We start from the raw sequence: 13640 nt of genomic DNA, 5'->3' as shown, positions 1-13640 counted from the left end.
GTTTCTGGCCTCTCTCCCCGCCCACGTTCCACCCCACAGGGCTCCAAGCCACATGTCCCTCCTTCCCCTTCCACGCCTAAGCGCCACTCCCTCTGCCGTGAGTTTGTCCCTGAGTAGTGACCCAGGAGCAGGACCCGTGCTGCTTGTGCAAGGGGCGCCCCGTGTCCGGCCAGCTTGTCACACTCTGTGCCTTGGCTGACCTGACACCAGTGCTCAGTATGACGGGCCCTCTGGTCCATGTGCCTGCTGCCCAGGATGTTCCCTGGGTGCCCCCATCGGCCCCTCACTGAGACCCTCCCAGCAAGGGGACCGTGGGCTGCTCAGGGCTCCTGCAGAAGAAGACGGATGAACACCTCATTCCTCTCTCAGTGTCTGGCAAGTGCCCAAGGAAGCCCCAGGCTGTGCTCTGGTCACAGGTGGGCAGAGAGCATGGCTTCTTCATCTCTGACCTCTGCTGAAGGTGGCCATTGACTCCCCCATGCCTGACCCACCTGCAGCCTCAGGGAGCAGAGAGGTGCAGAGGTTTCCGTCAGCATCGTCAGCAGGCTGGGGGTGGGACACAGCCAGCCCCCCCGAAATCTGGAAGGAGAGGGAAGGTCCTTCTTGGAGAGTGGGGCATTCCCCCCCCCCCCCACCAGCACCAGAAGCAGAATCCACTTTTGTTGGGAGGGGTTGGCAAGGAGAGATGAGTGAGCATTGGGGTCAGTCCTCCCCCTGGGCAGAAACACCTCCTCCCTGAGGCCAGTGATCCTGTGCTTGTGTATCCCCAGTAGAAATCTGGAGTCTGTGGGTAATCGCTGACACCGACACGCTGTCCCCAGTTGTCCCTGTTTACCCTTATTAATGCTTCTGCCCCTGTGCATTCCCTTATGTGTGATCCAGAACCTCAGACCTGGCCAAGGGGTGCCCCTCTTTCCAGCCTCAGTGGGTCCTGAGCTTGGCCCATCAGAGACCACCAGCCCCTGAAACCCATGAGTCCAGTGTGAGGCAGGAGGCCTCCTGGTGACCACAGGCTCATCCTCCTCCATCCTGCAGGGCTAGGATGGTTCAATGCTGGTTCCTGCAGGGCCAGTGGTAGGCCTGGGGGGAGGGGGCATGTGTTCGTCTCTTAGAAATTTATTCTCTCAGTTCTGGAGGCCAGAAGTCCACAATCAGGATGTGGGCGGGGCTGCCCTCCTTCTGAAACCTGCAGGGGAGAACCCTTCCTTGTCTCCTGTGTGGCCCCTGGCAGTCCTCGGTGTCCTTGGCTTGTAGCCAGCCTTTCTCCACTTTCCTGTGGCTTTGTCTGTCCTTGTCTTTCTTCTACAAGGAAACTGTCACTGGATTTAGGGACCAGGATGATCTCCTTACCTTAATATCATCTGCAAAGACCTTATTTCCAAATAAGCCTGCATTCGAAGGTTCCAGGTGACATGAATTTTGGGGGGACATTATTCTACCCAGTACAGAGGGGAAAGCGGAAATGGGGGGCTCAGGGGTGCCCGGGAGTGTTGGCTGAGGGCACGCCTAGGTGGGGCTCCAGAACATCCACCTAGAACTGCCACTGGGCACCCTCCCCTCGCTGTCCAGGTAGGGGCGGGGGTCCTGGCGGCATCTAGGGAGAGTTGTCCAGGCCTGAGGTGTGACCACACCTCACCCGACCAGGGATCTGGGCTGCGTGGGCCCGCCAGCCACGGACAAACGGGTTCTTCACAACGGCCGGCAGACATCCTGCCTGCCCCTCCCAGCCCATAGCCAGGCCCGCTGTGCCAGCTCCCTGGGAAGGCGAGGCAGGATGGCAGGGGGAGGGGCGAGGTGGGGCGGGGGCGCAGCTTTGGTGCTGGTGGGGATGGACCTCCCCCTTCCCTCTGCTCCCCACTCAACACAGCCCCCCAAGCCCCGGCTTCCGCTGTCGCCCCTGCACACTCCGTGGGGTCCCCCACACCCTTCCAGCCACCCTCCTGTGTGGGGACTTTGTCTTCTGGGGTCTTGCGGCAGTCGGTGGGCCCAGGGGCTCCCCCACACCCTCACAGCCACGGGCACCGCCTCTCGAGGCCTCTCGGCCCATCCTGCAGGCGCAGGAAGGGTCCAGGTGTGGCGCCCGGAGCCAGGCCTGGGCTGGGAAATCCGCTCGCGGTCTGACCCCCGCCCCCCCCCCCCAGTACGGCATCAAGAAGAAGGAGGAACGCGAGGCCGAGGCCCAGGCCGCCATGGAGGCCAATTCGGAGGGCAGCCTGACGAGGCCCAAGAAGGCCATCCCGCCGGGCTGTGGGGACGAGCCGGAGGAGGAAGACGAGAGCATCCTGGACACCGTCATCAAGTACCTGCCCGGGCCGCTGCAGGACATGTTCAAGAAGTAACGACCCTGCGCTGGACGGCAGCCCGCCAGAGCCCGGAGCCCCCCCCCCCTCGCCACCCCCGCCTACCCACCCCCTCTACATGCCCTCCGCGGAGGCCCCTTGAAGGGATGTCGGGAGCAGAGTGCAGCCCCCAACGCCAATATAAGCCATAGTCCTAGATCCATCAGCCCCATGCCCCCCTCATACCTCGGGAGCCTGCGCGCACCTCTCCCCCCACCCCTCTCCCCGCACTGCCATCGCCACCGCCACGGGGGAGGGGCGCCTGCCCCTCCCCCGGGCCCCTGCGGTCTGTGCTGCAGGCCCCGGGGACCAGCCCACGTGCTCCTCTGGGTTGGACCCTCCCCCAGAGCCTGGGACGTCCCTTACTGCTCCCGCCCTTCACACCCACCCAGCAATGCCCAAGGCCAGGGCCACCGAAAGGGCCAGCATCTTGACCACCCCTCGGTGCGCCATTCCTGCGTTGGTGGGCGCTTGTCCGGTCCCAAACTCAGGAGCACAGCCATAGTGGGGGGAAGGCGGGTGTGCGGGCTGGGAGGGGACTGGGAGGGGCGAGCAGCCTCCCCCATCCCCACAGTGACCCCTGGGTAGCAGGATCTCTGAATCTTCCTGTCTGAAGTTTGCCCACCTCCACCCGCACCCCTCACACTCATTGTCCGTCTGTCTCTCCCTGTCCTTCACTCTCCCTTCTCGGCCCACTCCTCTGGAAGGCTTAGCTTCCTAGAAATACCAGGACCCGGTTCTCTTCTAAACTAAGGGAAACAAAGCAATAGGCCTGGGGGAAACTTCCCAGACCCCCCCCCCAGGGTGGAATACACACAGACTCTCACACATCCCTCCAACTCGTACCCCTCTGAGTCCGTGGGCCCAGCCCACTCCCCTCCCTGGTTGGCACCTCCAGTCTCACCATGGAGGCTGCTCTGGATGGGGGTATCCCCTGCCCTCACCCCCTGCACCCGCACACCCTCAAGGAGATCTGGGAGGAGACGCAGAGCCCTCAGATGAGTGCTGTGCGTCTGGAGACAGAAAGGCCGGCCCTGCCCTCCCCCGAAGGGAGCAGGCCCCTCGAGCTGGGGACTGCCAGGTGGCCTTGCGCTCAGCGGAGGCGGAGTTTGACGGCAACCACCGCGGGCCTCCCGAACCCTTACGTCTCCTTCATCCTTGTTTTCCTTTGCATCACGATATGTTGAATCTCAGGTAAATGAGGTCTTACGTGTTTGGGGAGTTTTATCGTGACGGAAAGCCCGTTGCCTCGGTGCCCGGGGCCCCTTTCTGTCCATATCACAAGTTCATTGTGTCCACGTGTTGCGGGCCAGGGGCGTGGCCCTCCGCCGCTCTTTAGAGAAGCCATATCAATAGACCGCAATACGAACCGCGCACGCCCCCTGCTCCAAGACGTGAGAGCGTGTCCTGGCGCCCCCGCGCCGCCTTGGTGCGCCCCGCGCGTCCCGCGCCCTCTCTGACTCCTCCTGGTCCCACGTCTTTTTTAAATGCCTGTTTTCACACTTTGAAAAGCCAGCTCTGAGCAGACAGGGCGCTGTCTCGTAGAAACCCCGCATCCCGTTCCCAGCGCATGGGGCGCCCGGAGCAGCCGAGCTTAGCGTAAACTGTGGATGTCGTCCGTCCTTCTGTCTTTGCGCCTGGGCCTCCTCCTGCATGTCGGGGGCCGTCGCGTGTGTAGTCTCTGGGTGGAATCACAGCCAATAAAACACCACAGTGATTTCACACCGTGTGGCCATTCTCTCCAGAGTCCTGATCCCGCCTTGGCAGCCAGAGGGCAGACTGGGGTCCTGGCAGGAGGGGCCGGACCCCGTTGGACAGGTCTCACTCACTTCCACGTCCTGCCAGCTAGGGGGCACATCCCCCTGTCCCTGGTTGTCCACAACTGCAGGGTCTCCCCACCACCCTGACCCAGATTCACCCGGTTCTCTCTAAGGCAGACCCAGGGTAATCATCCAAAAGGCAGACGAGCCCCTTTGGGGCTCCCTTCCTTCCTCGCCCCTTCCCCCTCCTATGAGTCTCCCACCTGCACAGACCCCTTGACAGGCCTTGCCCTCCCCACAGATAGGCCAGGCCCTGGAGGGCCCAGGTCCCACTGTGTTGGCCACACTTTCGGCCAACCCCCCACCGCCTTAAACTCCTTCGCAGCCCTGAGGATCCTGCCTCTAGTCTGTCCTGTGGTGGCCATCTCCTCCCCGTGTCCTTAGGGATGCCTCTGTGCCTTGCGGGAGCTCTGGGTCCCACGCCCCACCAGGGAAGCCTGCCCATCTGGGCTGACGCTGGAGGAGGTGCCCGTGGAACCCCGGGCACCCTGACCCGGCCCAGAGAGCAGCCTTGCTCTCTCCCTTCTGGGCCCCCACCCATGTCCTTCCCGTACCCAAAGCCTACCCCAAGGTGCCATGGTTACTTGTATCCCCAGAAAGGACATGTGTGGTCTCCAGTTCTGGGGGCCTCTCTGGGTCACCTGTGATTTTCCTCACACTGCTGGCCAGAAATGCTTTCAGCAAAACCTGCCCGGTCTTGGCAAGTAGAAAGGCTACACTCATCCCCCACCCCTGCCCCCTGCACGCCCTCCCCACAGAGCTGTGCCCTGAAGGCTGCTCCAGAGCCATCACTCCTTTGCCTCTGCCTCAGGGACTGGGCGGTGTCAGGAAGGGGGGTATGGGAGGACCTGCCTCTGGGGAGAGTTTGGACCCCAGCCCCGAGTACCACCCAGTGTGCCTTTGCCCCCTGAAGAAGGAGCAGCTGTCCATCCTCCCTCCCTGGATCCAAAACACTGACAGAAGTCTTTGCAGCCAACTCCGTGCCTTTAGGCCACCCCAGGATGGCCCCTCTTAGAAGGGCACTGAAAATGGCATCCATCGTTTAGTCTCCACTCCCTCCACCACCCCAGCCTAGCAGGGACTGGGCTTAGTCTTGAGCAGCAACCGGGATATGCTAGGTGACCTGGCACACCTTCCCTCTGACTAGCCCTTCCTCAGTGACCTCAGGTGATGGTGTCTGAGGACTCCAGGTAAAGATACTTGCTCACTTGATGTTTACTGAATCCCTCTGATGTGCCAAGCTCAGTTTTATGCACCAGGGATAACTGAGGTCCCTTCCTCCTGGAACTGATTTTTCCAGTGACAAGAGACAGATGATAAACAAAAACATAAATCAAGTGGTGATTTCTTCTGTGGAGGAAATTGAGTGGATTAAGGGGGCAGAGAGGATGGTGAAGACCAATATTTCACCTCTGAGGAGGTGCAGAGAAGCCCCAAGGAGAGGAAGAGGGAGCCCTGTGGGATTCCCATGGGAGAGCACTGCAGACAGAGGACCAGCCATGCCCAGGGCCCTTCAGAGCAGTGACCATGACTCCACTGACCACAGTCTTGCTCCAGATGCTTGTTCTAGATCCACACTGACTCTTAGCAGAGTCTCTTTCCTTTCTGGCTGTTTAAGTCTTGACAAAGCAGAGCACACCTGGATCCGTCGCACCCTGCAGACACATGGTCCCACTCTGCAGGCAGGCAGGTCTGGCCAGCTCCTGGCTCTGAGGACCACCTCTCTCTCCTGCTCCCTATCAGCCGCCAGCGATTTCCTGCTTCCTCTCCTCTCAGGCACCTGCACTATGTGAGCTGCTTGCTCACAAGCCACTTAACGGTCAAGGCTGTCAGGTCCCAATTTTAAAGGTCTGGCAATTAAGGACCGTTTTGTCCAGTCCTGCTAATCCGCAGCTAGACAAGTCCTGCTGTCCACAGTCGCAGCCGGCGGGGCTCAGTGAACACTGAGTCCGGGCCACCTGTCCACACAATTTGGAACCGTTTCCACTCCTGTCTCAGCAGGCCCCCTCAGGTCTAGGGAAAGGAGGGGTCCTGTCGCGGAGGAGTGGTGGGTAGCAGAGAGCCCGGCTTGGGCTGGCCCCAGGGGCGGGACCGGGGGCTGTGGCGGGGGGGTGGGTCTGGGCTGGGGGCGGGATTGAGGGGCTGGGGCGGGACCGGGGGGCTGGGCTGGGGGCGGGATTGAGGGACTGGGGCGGGACCGGGGGGCTGGGCTGGGGGCGGGATTGGGGACTGGGGCGGGGGATGGGGATGGGGCTGGGCTGGGGGCGGGATTGAGGGACTGGGGCGGAGGGTGGGGCTGGGCTGGGGGCGGGATTGCGGCCGAGCTTGGGGGTGGACTGGTAGTCGGGCTGGTGGGGGGCGCCCGGGCTGTCTCAATGCCAGGCCAGTGTCGGCCACACGTCTGCGTGGACTTCCTCATGGAAGGGCCTCAGGGCAGGACCCCGGCCCAGTGCCACTCGAGGTGAGCGCTACGACGAGAAGTCCGGGAGCCAAAGCCCCGCCTGCGGAGCGTGGCCCGCGGCCCCTCGGGGCTCTGCCCCGCCCACCTGGCCGGCCTGAGCCAATAAGCGTGTGCCAGATCGAGCCGCCACAATTGGCTCCGAGCGGGTCACGTGGCAGAAGCCCGGCCCATCGGAACCGGGGAGAAGCCAATGCGCGGCGCTCGGCGAGTCCTGGGCCAGACCTCGGGCTCGGTTCCGCCCACGGTCCTGAGTGCTCCGCGTTCCTTCCCCGAGTTCTTCCGGAACCTTCGCGGTGCCCTCCGCAGGCTGAGTTGGGGCAAGGAGCGGACGGCCTGGGTCCTGTGAGTCGCCTGCAGGGAGGCGGCAGCTGGTTCTGCGCTGGGCGCTGACCGGCAGCCAGGAGGCTGGGCACCCGGCAGGGGACACGTCCGGGCTGCCACGTGCGGCTTATTCTCGGCCGCGGCAGCAAAGTCTTTGCCCCAGGCCAGGGAGCCGAAGCCAGCCGGGGTGGCGTCGTCCTTCCTGCTGCCCCCGCTCTGTGCGCACACCAGTGGCCAGGGCTGCAGCCCGTGGGGGTGGGCCCAGGTGGCCCTAGCTGGCCAAGCAGAGGCCCATACCGGTCTGAGGGCAGAGCCTGGGAGTAAGGGGCGCAGACTCCGATGGCCAGTGCTGGCTGGCAGGCTTCAGCCTGAGGCTCAGAGAAGATCCTTAGCCAGGAGGGTGGGCTCAGCCCGCACCCAGAGTCCTGCACTGTTCACACTGCTTTTCCTGGAGGATGAAGCTGGTAGCGCCTCCCTGCTGCTGGGGCCCCAATCCCCAACTCAGGGCCCTGCCCAGGGCTGCGCATCAGTTCCCCGTAGTGCCCAGGGTGATTGCTCTGAGCCTTAGGACAACGCATGAGAGTTGAGGTTTAGTTGATTTTTACGAAACAAAACAGTATTTCTTGCACCCTCAGTTGAGTGAGTCCATTGGGATTTATGTTGCACAGGGGTAAAAAAGGGCTTTGCTGGGAGAGAGAGAAGGGTCTTGCCTGGCTAGGGAAAGGCCTGGAGGGTGGGAAGGGACTGGGTGAGGGTGTAGCCGAAGCTCAGGCTACTACCCTCTTGCAGGAGACCCAGGAGCTGGGGAGCTGGTGGGCAGAGAGGCCAATCCCAGGGTCACATCTCCTGCTTCTACTCCATCTTTCCCTGAAGTTCCCTGTGCAAAGACAGTTCTTGGAAAGGCAAACGTTAACATGTACTAGCCAACCTTCGAGGCCAACCCAAGCACTGACCTTTGACTTGCTTTAAGAACAACCCTTTGGTGCAGCAGTAAAGAGAGGAGGGCCTTGTGCTGTGTCCAGTTGGCCAAAAACCCTGGTTCTCTCAAAGGAGTCCATCAGTCAGAACTTCTGTGCACGCATGTCCACTAGGCCATGGGTCTCAGGGAGGGGGGCACAGCCCATTACACCCCCTGGCTCCCCGCCCCGTCACCCACCCAGGACTGGGCCTGGCTGCAACTTCCAGGCCAAGATGGACAACTGACACTCGGTATGGGTTCTCTCTCCTGCAGTTAATTCTTCATACATGGAGCAGAAATAAAGTTAAGGAGATAATCAGAACTCACCAACTAGGAGAAATTCACCTATGACTGGGGCAGGAAATATCCAAAATAAGCCTGGAAGCAAACCCACAATGATGGGGCATGTCACAAGGGAACAGCGGCAACTGACCAAGCTCCCAGTGATCAAAGGTGGAACACTTTGAACACCAAAGTAAGAGTGTTGGGTTATAACTCAAGTGCAGAATAAAGATCCATTAGTCCACACAGACATAAGTGAATGAGTAAACACAGTGGGGAGAAGAGAGAAATCTGCCATGTGGGATTCCAAATACTTCAGGTAGACACTGCCTTCGAGGAGAGGGAGAAAACCCTCACTCTTGAGTGTGGGCTGCACACAGGGGCTTCCCTCCAAAGAACACAGTATGGAAAAGGGGTAAAAACAGTAGCTGATAGTGGAGAAGTCTGACGAAACCACCACCTCCAGATCAAGATCAACAGCACAGTGATCCACCATGTTGATAGTGTGTGCCCTTGATAAGATGTCATGAGAAGGGCACTTCAGCTCTGTGGTCTTCCTCTCCCAAACCCATTACCCCAGTCTAACCATGAGACTAACCATCAGACTAACCCCAGGTCTCAGTCTAACCATGAGAAAAACATCAGACTAACCCCAGGTGAAGGATGTTCTACAAATTAACTGGCACCAGCACTCCTTAAGTGTCAAGGCCATAAAACACAAGGAATGTCTGAGAAAATGTCACAGCCAAGAGGAGCCTAAGGAGACATGACACCTAAAAAATATGATATCCTCAATGAGATCTTGGAACAGAAAAAGGACACCAAGTAAAACCTAAGGATATCTGAATAAAGAATGAACTTTAGTTAACAAAATGTATCAGTGTTGGTTCAAATGTGCCATACTCATGAAAGATGTTAATAGGCGAAATTGAGTTGCAGGAATATGGGAACCCTCTGCACTATCTTCATAACTTCTTTTAAAATTTAAAACTGTTCTAAAATTATAAGTTTACTTAAAAAATTAATCTGGAAAAGGCAGAATCTAATTCGAACATCATCAAAACTAGCAGCCAATGAAAGACACAGAAGAGAAGGAAGTGCAGGTTCAACCCCAACCAGCTCACGTGCCTGCAGAGCAGAAAAGCCATGTGGGAGACATCAGTCCTGGGCTTCCTCCTGAATATTCTCACTGCTTCCCCACAGGCAAGGTGGGAGCTGCTGCATGGAGGCAGGTTACAGGGAAACAGGGAAGAGCCAGCAGATTCCTAATGAGAAGGAGGGGTCCAGAGCTCTGTCCTCCTGGGGATGATGCGAACTGCCTGCCTTGCTGCCCCAGCCCTGCCGGGTGGGGTAAACCTGGCCAGTTGCCTGACATCATCTCAGCCAAGCACAGGTAAGACTGACCTGGCCCACCTGAACTCTGCCCCGCCCCTACCAAACTCTCAGGCCAGAGGCATGCAGGGTCATCAGAAGCCCCATCGCAGTCCAATGCGGAAGAAAAAGTAAGTCATTCTCAGAAATGGTGGGAAGAGTGTAAAACCTCTCCATGCTATATCTAAGGTGGAAATGTATTCTGGATGGGGCTGTCCTGGCACAAGCAAAATGGAAAGAACCAGCAAGGCAACCAAATAGATACACTATAGAGAAACAAGCAAACAAGTAAATATTGAGTGCAAACATGGACCAAGAGCCCAACCTAGCAGAAAAATAACTCAAGGAACAACATAGTAAGAACATGAATTCAATAAAATTCAAAGTTCTGAGGAAAAGAACATGTAACCCAAGAAGATCTGATTCAAGGATAAAGCACTTAACACATCTCTTCAGTAAGGAAGCAGCTGAAAATCAGGAAAAGACACGGGATTTAAACAACGCCGTTAGCTAACTTGGCCAATTGAACATATATAGAACTCTGCACTCAACTGAAAAAAATGTATATTCTTTTAAAGTTCACATAAATATTTACAAAAATTAACTGCTGATTAGGCCAGAAAGCTCGTCCCAACATAATTCATGGGACTGGCATAAGACAGAACATGTAGTCTGGCCTCAGGGCAATCAGTCTAGAGACCAACAACAACGATAATTAGAAACCCCCATATGTTTGGAAATTAAACTTGTGAATTATCTGTAGGACAGAGAACACATTGAAATGTACTGTTGTGTTTTCAGTATGTCCTTATAAATTGGTTAAAAGACTCGTGGGTGACCACTGAAGGAATAAAATATAAATAAGCATATATAATTCACAAACTGGTAGAAGTTTAAAGAAGTGGAGAAACGTGGTTAATCTACCAGGGATAGAACTGGAGGGGGGAAAGGAAGCAAAGAGAAGGTACAAAAAAGGTGGCAATACTAAGTCCCAATAAATCCAGTTATCTAAGCAATTGGGGCAGACGCCAAGCTGGGACCCAGACCGTTGGCTCTCACCCCCCAGCTGCCGGTGCCACCTCTTCCCAAGGCGGTTCTGCTGGTGGCACAGCCCGAAGTCCCAGGGAGCAGCCCTCCCAGGACGGACCAGAGCGGGGAGCCACCCAGCTGTTTTCATCCTGGAACAAAAAGGAGGAACAATTCCAAGATGTGCGTTTACCCTGTGTCCACTGCAATGAACCTCATGCAGCTGGTTCAAGAAACCACCTCTTTTGTGTCAATATACTCTCGTCAAAATCCACTAGAAACACTCTGTAGCTGAACAAGTGGCGGAAGGGGACACACATGATGGGAACCATGGGCATCTCAGTGAGAAAGGACTTCTGGGATTTGGGCTGCGTTGGACGGTTTGGGGGGAGGGCTTGAGGAAGAGGCCTTCGCTTGGGGTCAGGTGCTGGTCAGGAATCAGGACGCTGTCCGTAACTGGGCATCTGGACACACCTCATCCAGGAGGGGAGGCCTGGAGCCAGGTGGACGCTGACGGCCCAGCACGGCCACCACTGCAGCCAGCCAGCAGAGGGGATGCTGGGTCATTCCCGTGGCTCCGACAATGTTTGTGGTCTGTGTTCAACGTGATTACAAAGTGCGCTTGTGTCTGTCTTTATCCACAGGGTGGCTTTGCCTGGCTGTACTGTCCTGCAAAACTGTGTTCAGGGGGGACACCCGGGCCTTCCTGGGAGGGCTGGGTCAGCCCTGGGAAGTCACAGCTGCATTTCTCACTGTCTGCCTTCCATCCCTGAACCCTGTCCCCACTTCCCATCTCGGGGTCCCTGCACCTCCAAGTGATGGACTTGGACACCAGCCCATCTTTGGGGTGGCTTCCGAGGAAGCAGGTCCCCAGGATGGGATTGGAAAGGATCACCTGCTGCCCCTGGTGAGTGGGGAGATTGTGGCCCCCGGTTCCCACACCTGTCGCCTGGCGGTGCACCCAGCCCCAAGGCCCTAACGGCCGAGGTGGTGTGCGGGGGCTGGTACGGCTGAGCAGCGTCGCACCGCCCCGATGTACCCCCCTTAATTGTCCTCTTGCTGATGAACATTGGGTCGTATCCTGTTTCGTCATGAAAATAAGCTACTATATAGTCTTTTTATGGACATTTCCCTTAGGTGAACACCCATGGGTGGCACTGCTGGGTCACGGGTAGGCGTAGGCCTAACTTCAGAAGAAGCTGCAGAACCATTTTCTAAAGCGGTTGTCCAGTAATATATGTAGAACGAGCAGCGTATTCTCATCCACGTGTGCTGTTAGTCGCGGTCTCAGCCCATTAAAGCTGCGTTAGTGAAACAGCACAGGCTGCAGCTTAAACAGCATTATTTCTCACAGCTCTGGAGGCTGGAAGTCTGAGGTCAGGGTGGCAGCCGACTCAGTGCCTGGGGAAAGCCTCTTCGTGGTTCACAGGTGACGTCTTCTGTGTCCTCAGTGGCGGAGGAGGGGGGCTCTCGGGGATCCCCGCTTATAATCCCACTCATGATGCAATCACCCCAAGCCCCACCTCCTCATACCATCACTTTGGGGTTAGGATCTCAACATATGAACTTTGGGGGGACACAAACATTCAGTCTATAACAATCTTTAAAGTTTTAGTTATTCTCATGGGTTTGGTATCTCATCTTGGCTTTAATTTGCATTCCCTGAGGATGAATGGTGAGTACTTTTTCATGTGCTTGTTGGCCACTGTATATCTTCCTTTGAGGAGTCCATTGTCTTTTTTTAGAATTTCCTTCTTAAAGATTTTTATGTATTTATCTGAGAGAGAGCACGAGAGCAGGGAGGGTCAGAAGGAGAAGCAGACTCCTCACTGAGTGGGGAGCCCAACTCGGGACTTGATCCTGGGACTCCAGGATCATGACTTGAGCCAAAGGCAGACACTTAACTGACTGAGCCACCCAGGCACCCGAAAGTTGTCTTTTTTTTTTTTTTTTTTTTTTTTAGTTAATAGACTTTATTCTTCTGAGCAGGTGTAGGTTTACAGAAAACTGCGTGGAAAGTACAGAGAATTCTTAGATCCCCCTCGTTTCCCTCATTGTTAACATCTTGCATTAGTGTGATACATTTGTTACAATTGTGAACCAATATTGATGTATTGTTATTAACTAAAATCTATATAGTTTAGGTTTAATTTTTTGTGTTGTACATTCTGTAGGTTTTGACAAATGTACAGTGACATGGATCCACAGAATACATAAAGGTATCATAGAGAATATTTTACTGCCTGTGATCCACAGATTCTTCCTCCTTCCAAATCCCTCCAAGCATGGATTTTTTACTGTATCCATAGTTTTGCCTTTTTTTAGAATTTCATATAACTGGAACATATGTAGCCTTTTCAGCTGGTTTCTTTCATTTGGTAATGTGCATCTACGTTTCCTGCATATCTTTACCTGGCTTGACAGCTCATTTCTTTTTAGTGCTCAATAGTAGTCCATTGCCTGGATGGACCAAATTTATTATCCATTCACCTACTGAAAAACACCTTTGTTGTTTTAAGGTTTTGGTAATTACAAATAAAGCTGTTATAAATATTTGTGAAAACTTTGTGTGGATGTATACTTTATTTCTTTTTATTTTTCAAGTAAGCTCTACGCCCAACATGGGACTTGAACTCACGACCCTGAGATCAAGAGTCGCATGCTCTACTGACTGAGCCAGCCAGGCGCCCCTGGATGTAAGTTTTTAACTCATTTGGGTAAATACCAAGGAGCGGGACTGCTGGATCATGTGGTAAGAGTGTGTTTAGTTCCGTAAAAAACCACCTAACCATCTTCCAAGAGGGCTACACCAGCTTCCTTTCCAAAAGCAGTGGTGCGTGTCCCCGTGGCTCCATGTCCACGCCGGCCCACAGCAGTGGTGCGTGTCCCCGTGGCTCCACGTCCACGCCGGCCCACAGCAGTGGTGCGTGTCCCCGTGGCTCCACGTCCACGCCGGCCCACAGCAGTGGTGAGTGTCCCCGTGGCTCCACGTCCACGCCGGCCCACAGCAGTGGTGAGTGTCTTGTGGCTATGCTAGCTCTTGAAGTTGTCAGTACTCCAGG

General features: G+C 56.1%; 1 protein-coding gene across 1 annotated transcript in view; it reads left to right on the top strand.

Annotated features, from left to right (window-relative positions):
• CPLX1 (complexin 1) overlaps positions 1-4085 on the top strand; it is a 36292-nt gene extending 32207 nt beyond the window's left edge. Inside the window, exon 4 of the mRNA XM_032395572.1 lies at positions 2142-4085. Coding sequence (XP_032251463.1) covers positions 2142-2339 — 198 coding nt within the window. The 3' untranslated portion in view covers positions 2340-4085. The remainder of the gene's footprint in view (positions 1-2141) is intronic.
• Positions 4086-13640: the final 9555 nt, after the last annotated feature.

This window comes from Phoca vitulina, unplaced genomic scaffold (genome assembly GCF_004348235.1).
Source record: "Phoca vitulina isolate PV1807 unplaced genomic scaffold, GSC_HSeal_1.0 scaffold85, whole genome shotgun sequence".
Taxonomy (NCBI): Eukaryota; Metazoa; Chordata; class Mammalia; order Carnivora; family Phocidae; genus Phoca; species Phoca vitulina.
This window is presented reverse-complemented; position numbering and strand designations above follow the sequence as displayed.